At 50.0% G+C, this 13436-nt stretch overlaps 1 protein-coding gene across 1 annotated transcript; it reads right to left on the minus strand.

The window, feature by feature from the left end:
- Positions 1 to 804: 804 nt before the first annotated feature.
- LOC137148021 (interferon-induced transmembrane protein 1-like) lies at positions 805 to 2872 on the minus strand. Its single transcript, XM_067540437.1, has 2 exons — positions 2480 to 2872; positions 805 to 1120 (listed from the first exon to the last, which is right to left on the minus strand). Exons 1-2 carry the CDS (start codon positions 2723 to 2725, stop codon positions 953 to 955), a joined length of 414 nt encoding a protein of 137 aa, XP_067396538.1. The 5' UTR covers positions 2726 to 2872; the 3' UTR covers positions 805 to 952.
- Positions 2873 to 13436: the final 10564 nt, after the last annotated feature.

Genomic DNA, 13436 nt, shown 5'->3' on the forward strand with positions numbered 1-13436 from the left:
AGTGTGTGCCTCTTATCAGTATGTAAGAGGGTCTGGGTTGCTGGATTCCCAAGGGCTGCCTGCTCGAGCGTCTCCATCATGGTTGCTGCACCTCTGCTGTGACTGGAGGGGCAGCCCCCGGCTAGGAGCAGAAGGGCCCCTGTGTGATATGTCAGTCCCCTAGGTGAGCACCCTGTGTCTAATCTTTGCTCCCTCGGGCCTGCTCCCCTCGGGCAGGCTGAGCCCACTGGCCCGAATGCTGGGGGAAGCCAGAAGCCCCACACTCCTCCCCTTCCCCCGCCATTTGGAGCCATGCAGGTGTTGGAGAATTTTGGCCGTGAAGAATAAGCCAGTTTATGAGAAAAGACAGGAATGTTTATTGAAGCACAGTTCACACACCCCCAGCTCGTTCTACTCCAAATCACTCTACCAACTCCCATCTCCACATGGACACTGAGTGGGACATTGCCCACAGGACAGCGGCCACCCTTCCCCTCAGCCCCAGGCCTGTGGAGCCCACACAGTCTCTTCTCACCAAGAAGGGCTGGCTCCCATCACTCCGCTCTGCGGGGCCCTTCCAGGCAGACAGCGAGCAGCCCAGCTGATGCCAGCCACTCTCAGCAGAAGGAGGATGAAGGAGGGCAGTATGGGATGGATCCAACACAGGCAACATGGTAGCGCCCTGGTGCCTCAGCCTGTTGGTGGTGGAAAGGAGGATAGGGGAGAGAGCTTCTCCAAGGATGAGAATGCCAGCTGTGTGTAGGGCAACAGCGGCAGTGCCACACTGGGGCCAGCCGGAGAGCGCTGCTCCCTGCCCAGCTCACAAAACAGGAGCAGGTGGAGAGGTGCCAGTAGCAAGCAGAGCTGGAGAGGGAGGTCTGAAGTGTAGGAAGCTGTGGCAGGGGGAGCCCTGCCTGGGGGGGTGTGACAGTCAGGACACCCTCCTCCCCGGCCGGCTGCAGTGGTTCGAGCCTCAGTGAGGCCCCCATTTTGAGGCAGCAATGACACCTGTTGCCAGTAGGATGATGATGAGAATGAAGAGCAGGAGGGTCAGTATCAGGGCCAGGATGTTCAGGCACTTGGCAGTGGAGCCGTAGCTGCTTGCACCGCTGTGGTCGCCAACGACTTTCCGATCCCTGGCCTGGAGGGAGACAAATACAGCGTGTGATCCATGTGCGTGGGGCCAGGGTGTGTGAACCTCAGGACACATAGTCTCGGGGCCCTCAAAGGCATGGGGTGTACAAACTTCCCTGCACTCAGGCAGGGTGTGTGCCAGTCTCAGGCGGCACCCCGAGGGGGAGGGGGGGGGGATTGGGCATGGGTGTATGAATCTCAGGGCATGGGCCTGTGAGAACCTGAGGGGGTTGGCTATTTGTGAAAATCTAAAGGCCTTCAAGTATCAACAGCCGACAGGAAACAGGTGTCTTTCAAGGGCAGACATAAAGGAACAGGAAACTCCCCAGAAGCGCAGGGCTGAGAAGGGGGAGGGAGTCCCTGCAGCACTGTTATGGTCTCACAAATGTCCTTTGTTACAGAGAGGCTGAGTGGCCGCTCAGCCTACAGCGTGTCAGGAGGTGGGAGACCTGTCGGATCCCCCTGGCCTTAGTTAGAACCTTACAAAGTCACACGGGGGCTTATCTGTGACCCCCCCAGATTCGTAATGGGAGAAGTGTGGCCCCCATCAGCCCTGGGGTCCCTGTGCCCTTACACTCAGCTCCCTTCTCTCTCCCAGCAGATGAGTTCCCCACATCTGGGGCTCAGCCCCTTGATTCTGGGTCTCTTCCCCTTTTTAAGGCAGCTCTATGAGCCACAGCACCTCTTTCCCCCATCCACATGACTCTAGAGGACTTCGGCTCTCCTGCCCGGGACCCTCACTGGTAGTGCTCAGCCCCCACAGTGGGATCCCCACACTCTGGCCCAGCTTTGCCTTTCTAATAGTCTCTTTTACTTGGGCAGCGACTCCTTCTCATTCCCTTACTCAGGCAGCCTCTGGCAGAAAGAGGCCCACCGGGGGAGCTCTGCGCGCTGCATCGAGCCAGGAGTGGGCGAGGCAGCTGCTGCTAGGGAAGGAAGGAGGGAAGGAAGGGGGGGGTGGTGTTGTGAAGGTTACAGGGCTGGGAAGTTGCTGCTAACTTTGATCAATCCCAGAGCCAGAGGGTGATCTAGCCGGGCAGCAGAGAATCCCGGCCCCGCGTGGAGGGAGCCATCTCGGCCCAGCTTGTGTAGCCGCAGCCTCTTCACCTCCTTGGGGGGCAGAGTAAGGGGCCGGCTGAGGAATCGGCAGCCATCCGCGACGGGGATCGGTGGGACAGGCCACGGCGGCCGCGTCCCGCTCAACCTGCGGCCCGGGTCTAATCCCGTCAAGGGACGAGCCCCACCTCACCCACAACACGTGTGCCCACCCAGCTGTGCCAAACTCAACACGTGGCCGCCGCAGCCCCCTGCCCGGCCCGGCCTTGCCCTCCCGCTCCGTGCGCCCCGCCCGGCTGGTGGCTCTCACCTTGACCGAGAAGACCAGCGCCATGAAGCCGAGGCAGCAGAAGTTGACATAGAGGGTGCTGAAGATGGACCAGATGATGTGATCGCGGGGCGCGGGCTCGTAGGGGCGCATGCTGATAACCGTGGAGCTGACGGCGGGCCCCGAGGTGACCACCCCGATCTCATGCTCGTCCTTCAGGTGCTCGTAGTTGTGGTGCGGGAAGGCCTGGTGGCTGCGGCCCTGGAAGGCGTACGGGCTGTTGTCCATCCTGCCTCCGGCTGACCTGCTGCGACCGCTGGCAGAGCCTGGGCAAAGGAAGGGGTGGCGGCGCTCTCCCAAGCTGCCAGCCCGCTGGAGTCTGCAGCGGGCAGCCTGTAGCTCAGAGGCTAGGAGGGAGGAGGTGGAGCTGCAGGAGAGGGCTGGCTTTTGTATTTCCTGCTCTGTGTGCGGCTGTGGGTTTGTGTTCCCCACCCCCAACTCCTAAATTTCAATTTCCCCAGGACTAGAAAACAATCTGGAGAACAGAAAGATTTTGTCGGCCATCTGGGGGCCTCAGGATCCTGCAAACACAAAAGGCCTATGTGTAGGGTGACCAGGTAATCCCGAATTAGGGATTTTGTCTTATGTCGGACCCTCTTACCCCCCTGCTCCCCTTCCCGATTTTTCACACTTGCTATCTGGTCACCCTACCTATAGGCCTCAGCCTTCTTCCCTGGTATTTGCTTTCCTGGATACTCAGTCAGCAAACTGGGGGCCCACACCAACTAACTGGGCTAAAGCTGAAAACACAGCTCTTGCTGCACCATTTACCATCACTTTTCTTCCCTTCATTTGCTATCTCTGAGTGGGATGGGGGCCACAGAGAGACAAGCCCAGAGGGTCAAAGGCACTGCACCCCCATAGCTGGGGTTAACGTGCAAAATCCCATAGACATTGTTTTCCCCAAGCACCTGCTCCTAGCACATGGAGCGCTAGAAATACAGGCTGGGGTTTTTGAGAGCCCAAAGGCCGTAGGCACCCAGCTCCCCTCCGAGCAATCTGAAAACAAGATCCTGCATCTCACACTCCAGGACACATATATGGAACCGATTAGCACAGGTGTGATGCAGCTATGAACGACAGGATGTAATCAGACCCGTGCATAACAATGGCTTGACCCAATGCCATCGATCTCCCTTTGCACCATAGGGGAGGAGCCCTGATGAAGCATAGATCTCAAAGTTTTTTACAAGAAGGGATCAGTATCATTGCCTTCCTTTTACAGATGGGGAAACTGAGGTACAGGGCGGTTAAGTGACCTAACCAAGGTCACCCACCAAGTCAATAGCAGAGCTAGGACTAGACCCCAGGGTTTCTGATTCCCAGCCCAAGCGGCTAAATCAAAGTTGCCCCTAACTGCAGCAAGACTGTGACTATAACACTCACACATAGCTCACAACCTATGGGGTTGGAAATACTGGTGAAGGCAAATGCTGCTGGGCTAATGTAAATCCTCGTAGCAGGGCAGACTTGCAGGTGGCCTTGCCACCATCTTGATCTTCAGATGCTTGTCCCTGTTTCCATGGAGCTACCCCCCTTGCCACGTCTGTAATGTGACATGCTGAATTCCCATCCCAGGACACATACTTCTATCAGGATTGGAAGTAGCAGTGATATTGTGATGCACCCTCACCGCATTACACTTACTGGTCCTGCACCAAACAGAGCAAAGGTGGCAACCCACTTTAATCCTGGGGGCGGGATGCTCTGCCCAAGTGACACCTGCGGCCAGGAGTTGGTTTGGGGACCAGCACTGTGGCAGAAAGAGAAGGCCCCCCTAGGAGACAGGCCAGGGCTTTGTGGAACTCAGTCAGGGAAGCTGCTTCTCTTTCAGCTCACTGGAGGTAGAGTGTACATGATGCGTGAGGAGGCCTGGGGAAAAGGATTGCTATGACCATTGTTTGCTGGGGGATCAGCCTGTTTGCACACTTTCCCTTCTGGGCGGGGATCTGCAGTGTCTTCACAAGCCCTGCTGTTTGCTCAGGCCCTAGGCCAGCGCTGTCTATGCCAGCAAATGTCGGCGCTGTAGTTGTCCACCCGTTCAGCCCCACCAGAGACGGCAATGGCACGAGCACTAGGGTAGACAGGCCATGGATTGTTACCACCAGCCCAAGCAGTGTTAGAGTACAGGGTGGTAAAGATGCCTGGGCCTTCTTTACACTACTGCTACCCTGGGTGGAGCTGGCCTGGGGTGAACTAAGGCTAGAGTGTTAGCTAGTGTGGCTGTGCTGCTAGAGGACCCTGTATGTACACTCCCAGCTCAGCAGTCCCAGGGCCAGAGGCTCAGTTACAGATCAGGAGCTGCAAGGAGCTCCCCATCTAGAGCAGTGGTTCCCAACCTGTGGCCTGGGAGCCAAAAGTGGCCCGTGGGGGCTTTCAAAGTGGCCTGCTGCTCCCCTCCCACTGGCTGCAGAAGGATGCTGCTGCCTAAGGACCCAGGTGGAGCACATTGCTACGGGGCTAAAAGGCCAGTGCAGGCTCTTTGCTGTAGCCAAGGGGATGGGAGATCAGCGCTCCCCTCCCCCTGGCTGTAGCAAGGAGCATGGCAAAGCGTTCTGCCTGGGTCCCTAGGTGCTGGGGTCCCTGCTGCAGCCAGAAGGAAATGAGCACTGATCTCCTGTCCCCCTGGCTGCAGAAGGGATCCACTGCCTTGGGACCCAGGTGGAGCGCATGGGGTACAGGACACGTGCGGTTTCCCTGCTGCAGCCAGGGGGACAGGAAAGCCTCCTCGCTGAGCTCCTTCCATGTGGCTGCAGGGGAGGAAGGGGACTGCTGGAGGAGACTGGTGGCCCTTCGGGGTAGTGAAAGTTATATCTGTGGCCCTCGAGCCAAACAGGTTGGGAACCACTGTCCTAGAGCCTGCCCTGCGGCGGAGGCGATCTGGGACTGGGTCAATGTTTGCTCAGTGATCTGTCCCACATGTGGGGCAGGGCCAGCCACCGATCCCTGCTGTCCTGCCGGTCCCAGCCCCCCTCCTCTGTTAAGAGATGTGGTTGATATGAAGCAGCTGTGGCAGTTTCCACCTCCATCAAATGTTGAAGGAAGTGGTCTGCAAAGACACGTGGTTTCCAATGGGGCTGTGATTCTGCACCTTTCACTTCCCTTGTGCCAGCTGCTCCACTGGCCTAGGGGCCAGGGAGGCCTCTCTGCTCCAGGACTCTCTCTGCTGTACCTCTCCTCAAGCAGCCTCTCACTGTGCAGGAGCACAAAGCTTCCCTGCAGCCCTCAGCGGAGCTGGGATGCAAACACTGCGTCCCTGTTGTCCTCTTCCCTGCCCTGCAGTGCCTAGAGCTGAACAGGGCCCAGCCAGGTGCTGGAGTCAGGCCAGAGAACATGTTCTCACTGGGGAGAAGAGACGGGGCGGGGCTGGGTTTTGCATGAGCCGGCCCCTGAAGCCGTGTTTCTGTGAAGTGACGTGGTCCGTTAGCTCTCGCTTTCCTGGTTTTGATGGCAGGACCCTCCTCTCCAACCGGTTAAGTTTCTGGTGTCAGACACAGAGCAAGCGGCAGAGCCAATGCAGGAGTGGGAGGGAGGGGAAGAACTTGGAGACATGCCAGTGCACTGGGCCTCTTCCTAGCTACTGCTGCCCCACCTGCGTCACCACCGCTCCTCCCTGGGACAGTTCCCCCATCTTCCCTCTCACTCTTTCCGGTAAAGCCCCCGCGCCCTCTCCCTGGCACAGACCACTCGTCTCTTCTCTCACACCCCTTCCTGGCACAGAGCCCTCAGGTAGGATTCTGCTGCTCCCCAGGGGGTTCTGGAATCCTTTCTCTCCCGCTCCCCCCTAACTCCCTTCATGCCCTCGCTCAGCTGTCTGGGATTCTCTGCATGTCCAGCTCCCTTCTCTCTGCCATTTCTCATGCCCTCTCCTCTCCTGGCACAGCTCGCTTGGCCGTTCCCCTCCCTCCCCCAGCCCATACCCTCGTGTGCATGTGTTCACAGGAGAGATGGGGCTCCAGCAGCAGGTTGGGATCTGGCCTTTTGACAGCCCAGCATTTAGCATTGATGGGTTTTGGTTTAGCCCATTATAGAATGGGGGGCTACTTCTTGCTAAATTCAGAGCCAGCTTTCAGAACCCCCCACAGTTATAGGGTGTGTCGAGCTGCAGCGTTGTCAGCCCTGTGCAGTCAAAAATCATGAATCGGGCCCCAGAATAGTCAGGATATTGATTTAAATGGCAGTTTATTAAAAAAAAATGTTTGTGGCTCTTTCTTTGCCGACTGGTTTCTGAGCTGTTAGGGTTCTCTTAGGTCATATTTTCAATTTTTTTTCTCTACAAGGGTTAGGAGCTATGCTTTGAGGAATGAACACACACATGCACATGCATTCACTCTGTCTCTGTTTCTCTCTGTCTCTTTCTTTCTCTTGTGTCTGTGGATAAACACCAAGTATCATAAGACTCACAATAAAAGTCACAGAATTTGGCAGTGCTGGTTGGGATTTTAGTTTGGAGATGTCTCTAGCTCTTGGTTTAGGAGCCACGTGGGGGGGTGATGTGTGCATGTGTGTTACTGCCCTCCCATGCCACTTCTGTTCTCTCTGGACCGTATCCAAAGCCCACACAAGTCAATGAAAAGCGTTCCAGTGACTTTCATGGGCTTTGGATCAAGGTGTCTGTGTGCGCCCCTCCCACTGGCTATTCTCCCTGGATGCTGCTGTGGGTGCACTTCAGGCTGCTCTGTCCTCTATGGGGGAGGAAAGTGAGGCAACAGAACTTCTGTTGTCCTTCCTACGGCCCAGTTTACACTGATCATCAGGAGAGCAGCAGTTCAGGGCTCCTTGCACAGAGACTAGTACTGAGCACGCATGGCGAGTTTTAAACCCAACACCACAGGAGACTCTTCCTGATCAACAAGGCCCCAGGAGACTGCTTCAAATCCAACCCAATTTGGTAGTAACTTTTAAATGATCATTACTTAACATGTCTATTGTGGTAGCACCTAAAGGCCACAGCCAGACTGGGCCACATTGTGCTTAATGCTGCTGTACAAACATATTGTGACATTCCTTGCCCCGGAGGGATATGACGTAGCCTTCCTTCTAGGACTTAAAAAAAGACAACTACGGGGTTTCCTTTCCAGGCAAGAAGCGCAGATGCTGAGCTCACATATAAAAAAAGGAAGGGTTGGCTATGCAGCTGATGTAAATCAGGTAGCTTCAAAGTGGTACTGATTTATACCACATGAGGTTCTGACCCAAACGTCTAGCTCTTTCATTTGTAGAGGGGGAGGAATTCTCAGCATGGAAACCTAGACACAGACATGCTGCTGCCCAGGCGAGGCCATATCTACAGAGGAAGAATAATGTTTTGGTATAATCTAAGGTGCAAACTTAAATTGCTATAGTTATAGATGCATAACTCCTTGTCTGGACACACTTTGGGGCATGAGTGGCTTATTTTGGTACCGGTTTAGCTTGTGTCACTTGGGAAGAGGTTAAAGCTAAACTGACATACAGCAGTCTTGTACCAGAAGAGGAGTGTCCACATGGGGAGTTATACAATATAACCAGAGTGGTTTAACTGGGCACTTTCCCACGTAGATATGCCCTTAGCCCAGCCTTGCACAAATCCGTCCTGCAGCCTAACCACAGCAGCACCGCAGGCGTGATATCTCTGTTTCCCAATCACACTTGTCTCAGAGAGGTGTGAACACTGTCCTCCTCCGCTCAGTGAGATGAGCCTTAGCGGTTAGTGCCCTGCTGAAGTGGTGGGTGCATTCAAGTGAAGTAGGGGCAGTGTTAAAACCCACCATCCCTGGGAATCAGTGACGTATTTTAAGTCTTGGGCCAGAGCCTGTTCTCAGTTATGTCACCATAAAGTGGGAATTGCCCTACCCGCTTCATTCCAGTTGGAGATGATTTTCAAAAGCTGGGCCACGGAAGGAAAAGGTGGGAAGAGCAGGTGGGAGAAGTTTGTCAGCATAAAGACGGACCTGGGATAAAGGGCAACACAGATAGCCCAGGGGGTTTCAGGTGGTATTCTGACCCTACAGTACAGCTTGCCCCATCCTTTAAGTCACTTTATTAAGTGCATCATTTTGCAGCTCCTCTGTTAAGTAATAACTTGAGTTTTTTAAAGAACCACTTCTCCTGCATTTCTCCCCCTTTCCTGTATGCTCTATCCTATTATCTTCCCTTCTATCTATTTCAATTTATCTCCCTCTATGACAGAGCAAACTGTCATAAGGGAAAAAGAAGGGGAAACACACATTTCCTCAGAAGCTGGACTCAAGCAGGAAGCCGGCTATAGAAAGTTTGTGTCTCCTTCAGGATTAGAACTAGGATGTGGTCTAAATGACTTCAGCCACTGAGAATGAGGTGATTAATAGGTTATGAAAGCATGCCCGGAGTGGGAGGCGTCTGGGACCCACTGAAAAACAGGCTCTTCTAACTGAGTCTAAGGGAGTGCTATGGGAAATAGCATTAAGTGGGAGTTAACGGAGTGGATTGGAAGAGATGAATTTATCTCCATTTTGATATGAGTAAGGGTTAATGGCAAGCTCCTTTCCCTTGAGAATCAAAGGAGTCTATTGTATTTAAAACCCTCGGTATGCTGTATCAATTCGTAGTCCTTCCATTCAGACTACCCAGGGCTCCATTCGCTTATCAACAGTTAACAGACGTTCTTCTAAAGGCATGTGAAGGCTACATGGCTCAGAATGCTTGGATGATGTGGCTATCTACAGTGCCATCTGCAGGGAGCCTCTAGAAGAGGTTCAAGAAACAGGATTAAGAATAAACCCAGGAAAATGTGTCTGGGCCTAAAAATAAGTCAGATTGCCAAACTCAGTACTGGGGGACGGTTTGAGAAAACTCAGGTAGAAAAGGTGCAAGCTATTCTAGAGAGTCCAGCTCCAAGGAGTAAGTGAAGTCCTTTTGGGGATCAGGGTGTCGTAGAAGGTTTATCGCTCCGCTCACTTCTTCTGAGTGAACTGGACCAAGGAATACAAACAGGCTTTGAAGAAAAGCATCTGTGAACGCCCAGGACTTCAGAGCCCAGACTTGTGTGAATTTATAGTCCAAGTGGATGTCTCTGGAGTTCGCCTGGGAGCTCTCTGAATGCAAGACAAAGGAGTACAGAGCCCAGTAGCGTGTGTGCAACTGTCCGCAGGAGCCTGCCCCCTCTCTTCTGATGCCCGCTTCCTGGCACAGACCCCTGTGGGTTTGCCTGTCATGATGACTCTTCCCACAGCTTTCTTGAATCATTTATCTCCTGCTCCCCAGTTCAGCCTCTTCCTTCCCCACTCCACTCAGTAGCTTAGCTCCCTTTGGTCCTTTCTGGTCCACTGCCCTGCTCAGCTCTCTTCCTTTTCCCTCCCACATCTCATCATCTGTCTTCTTTCTGTCTCAGTCATGTTGTTTGCGTTTCCGCATTCATGTTCCATGTGCTCCCACTTCCTATTCCTATGCTGTGTTCTCTTCTTCCAAGTTCTCACTCCCCTGTCCCTCTGTCACTCCTTTCTTCTTGCTTCTGTTCCTCATTCCCACATTTTATATTAAGGTTCCATTTATAAAGAAGTGTATAAGAATAGAGGACTATCCTTTTAAATAGCTTGTGAACTCTCTAGTGGTGCTCACTGTGTTGTATGTTTTAGAAGCTTCCGGAGCAGCAATATGTATATAGATAGGCTTGTGTGTTGTGTATATTTAGTAAATACAGTTATCTGGAACCCACTATGCCAGGGCAATTTTGTCCTTTGTTGTTGTTGCTGCAGAAGGATTGATAAATGATCCGTAGATGTTTATAAGCATGTGACAAACATGAAAAGCTTGTGTGATACAGATGTTTATAAGCACTTTGATAGAAGATGCTATCGATAGTTATAAACAACCTGTTTGACTCTTTCACAGACCAGAACAATGGCTTAGCCATTTATTAAAACAGCTCTGAATCATTAACCCTTTGATCATGCCTCAATCACATTTATAATGTGCACGCAGATAAAGTCCAAATCAATGTTGGTGCTTTAATAGGACCAATTTAATAAAGCTGAAAACAATTATGAGCTAGATCAGGTGGGAGAAAGAATGTAATTGTAAAAATGTGAATGATAATTGGGAATAATTAAAGAATTCTTTACTAGAAGCCCAAAAAGCCAAAATCCCACAATTGAGGAAGAAGGCCATGCTGGTTTTTTAAAAAAAGACCTTGTGTGACCCTTCCGTGCCTAGGGTAGCCACCTGAAAATGCCAAGATCAGGGCAGGCTGTAAAAAGGGAGCATATTCTCCAGCAGATGCTGGTGGGTGACACTGAAATCAGACTTCCCAACCAGCCACAAACTGTGCTTCTGATTCCCCACACCAGTTATCAAGAAGCCAGTACACAAATACACACAGCCCCTTTTACTGCATTTCAGTCTCCAGTTCTCAATCAGCCACTAGGTCCAGTAAAGAGACCAGTTATTTAAACTCTGTGTTCTTTACCAAAAAGGTTCCCTCTGGCCCCAAAGGGTCAGCCACGGTACCAGATCAATATAAGTTTGGATCTTGCCCAAAATACCACGCTGCCAGCCAATCCTTTAGTAACTAAAACTAAAGGTTTATTATAAAAAGAAAGAAACAAAAGAAACAAACTATAAGAGAAATGTTAAAGGATTAAAGCAATTAGATACATACAAATGATTAAAAGTCCATATGCATCAGGTTTCTAGAAGAATTGTGGAGTTTGCAGGTTTGTAAAGTTTCTCTGGTATACATCCAGTAATTGGATGGGTCTCAGTCCTTTGTTTCACAGCTTCAGTTCTGTTGTAGATGAGCTGATCCAGAGGTAAGTTGGTAGCTGAAGCTGAATTCCGACTGAAAGACAACATGGATTCCCAGGCCGCTGCCTTATATACCCTCTGGCCCTAGCCACGCTGTCAGTGGAATTTTGCAAGAATCAAAATGGAGTTCAGAGTCACATGAGCGAGTCCTGGTGACTCATCAGATATATCCCTGGCTTCTCCCCCTGAGCCCCTTGCACCTGTGAATGTCTTAATGGGCCATTAAGCAGGCTATTGTCCTGCCGCCATCCAGTCTGGGGTGTTGCCCAGGCAGCACAATTTGAAATACAGATATTTCAAATATGTCCATAACTTCAATTACACATATCACACATGAACAGAAGTATTATCATCTTACCTAACACATTATAACCTTTCTAACAGTACCTGACATGGCATATCTCACATGAATTATTGATTCTGACATACTGATATTAAACCATATACTAAACGCCCTCTCCCCCCCCCCCAATCTAACCAGCATGACGCCTTGTTTAAAGGGGAAATTAAGGCAGCTATAAAGAAAATAATATGTAACGAATGAAAGAAAGGGAAAATTGATAGTAATGAACATAAATCAGAAGTTAGGAATTGTAGAAAATTGATAAGGGAAGCAAAGGGACACAAGGAAAAATCTATGACCAGCAAAGTTAAGGACAATACAATGGTGTTTTTAAAATATATTAGGAACAAAAAGAATCCTGATAATGACATTGGTTCATTACTAAATGAAAATGTTAGAATTATCAATAATAATGCAGAAAAGGAAGAAGTGTTCAATAAATATTTCTGTTCTATATTTGGGGGAAAAACAGATGATATAATCTCATCATATGGTGGTGATAACAGTCTTTCCATTCTGCTAATATCTCTGGAGGATGTTAAACAGAAGCTACTAAATTTAGACTTTTTCAAACCAGCAGGTCCAGATAATTTGCATTCAAGAATTTTAAAAGAGCTGGGTGAGGGGCTCACTTGGACCATTAATGTTGATTTTCACTAAATCTTGGACCAGTGGGAAAGTTGCAGAAGACTGGAAGAAAACCAGTTTTTAAAAAGGGCAAATGGAATGACCCAGGAAATGATAGGTCTGTCAGCTTGACATTGATTCTGGCCAAGATAATAGAGCAGCTGATATGGCATTTAATTAATAAAGAAATGAAGGAAGGTAATGTAATTAATGCAAATCAACATGGGTTTAGGGAAAATTCAATAACTATGAAAAATTTAAAACTAACTTGATATTTTTAATGAGATTACAAGTTTGGTTGATAAAGGTAAAAATATTAATGTAATATACTAGGACTTCTCTAAGGCATTTGACATAGTACCAAGCTAGAACAATACAAAATTAACATGGCACACATTGAATGACTTAAAAACCAGCTAGCTGATGGGTCTCAAAATTTAATTGTAAATGAGGAATCTTTATTGAGTGGCTGTGTTTCCTGATGGGGTACTGCAGAGATTGGCACATGCCCCTTACACTACTTAACATTTTTATCAATGACCTGGAAGAAAACATAAAATCATCCCTCATGAAGTTTGCAGATGACACAAAAATTGGGGCAGTGGTAAATAGTGAAGAGGACAGAGTGATTTGGATCACTCAGTAAATGGGGCACAAACAAAGAAGATGCATTTTAATATGGCTAAATGTAAATGTATACACCAGGAAACAAAGAATATAGGCCATACTTATAGGATGGGAGACTCTATCCTGAGAAGCCATAACTCTGAAAAAGATTTGGGGGTCCTGGTGGATAATCAGCTGAACATGAGTTCCCAGTGTGACACTGTGGCTAAAAGAGGTAATGCAATCTTGGACTGCATAAACAGGGGAATCTTGAGTAGGAGTAGAGAGGTTATTTTACCTCTGTATTTGGCACTGGTGCAAACACTGCTGGAGTACTGTGTCCAGTTCTGGTGCCCACAATTCAAGAAGAATGTTAATAAATTGGAGAGGGTTCAGAATGGAAAACATGCCTAATAGTGATAAACTCAAGGAGCTCAATCTAGTTAGTTTAACAAAGAGAAGGTTAAGGGGTGATTTGATTGCAGTCTATAAGTACCGACAAGGGGAACAAATATTTAATAAAGGGCCCTTCAATCTAGCAGAGAAAGGGAGAACACAATCTAATGGCTGGAAGTGAAAGTTAGACAAATTCAGAGTGGA

Source organism: Emydura macquarii, unplaced genomic scaffold (genome assembly GCF_026122565.2).
Source record: "Emydura macquarii macquarii isolate MOO-44397 ecotype Brisbane River unplaced genomic scaffold, CSIRO-AGI_Emac_v2 contig_587, whole genome shotgun sequence".
Taxonomy (NCBI): Eukaryota; Metazoa; Chordata; order Testudines; family Chelidae; genus Emydura; species Emydura macquarii.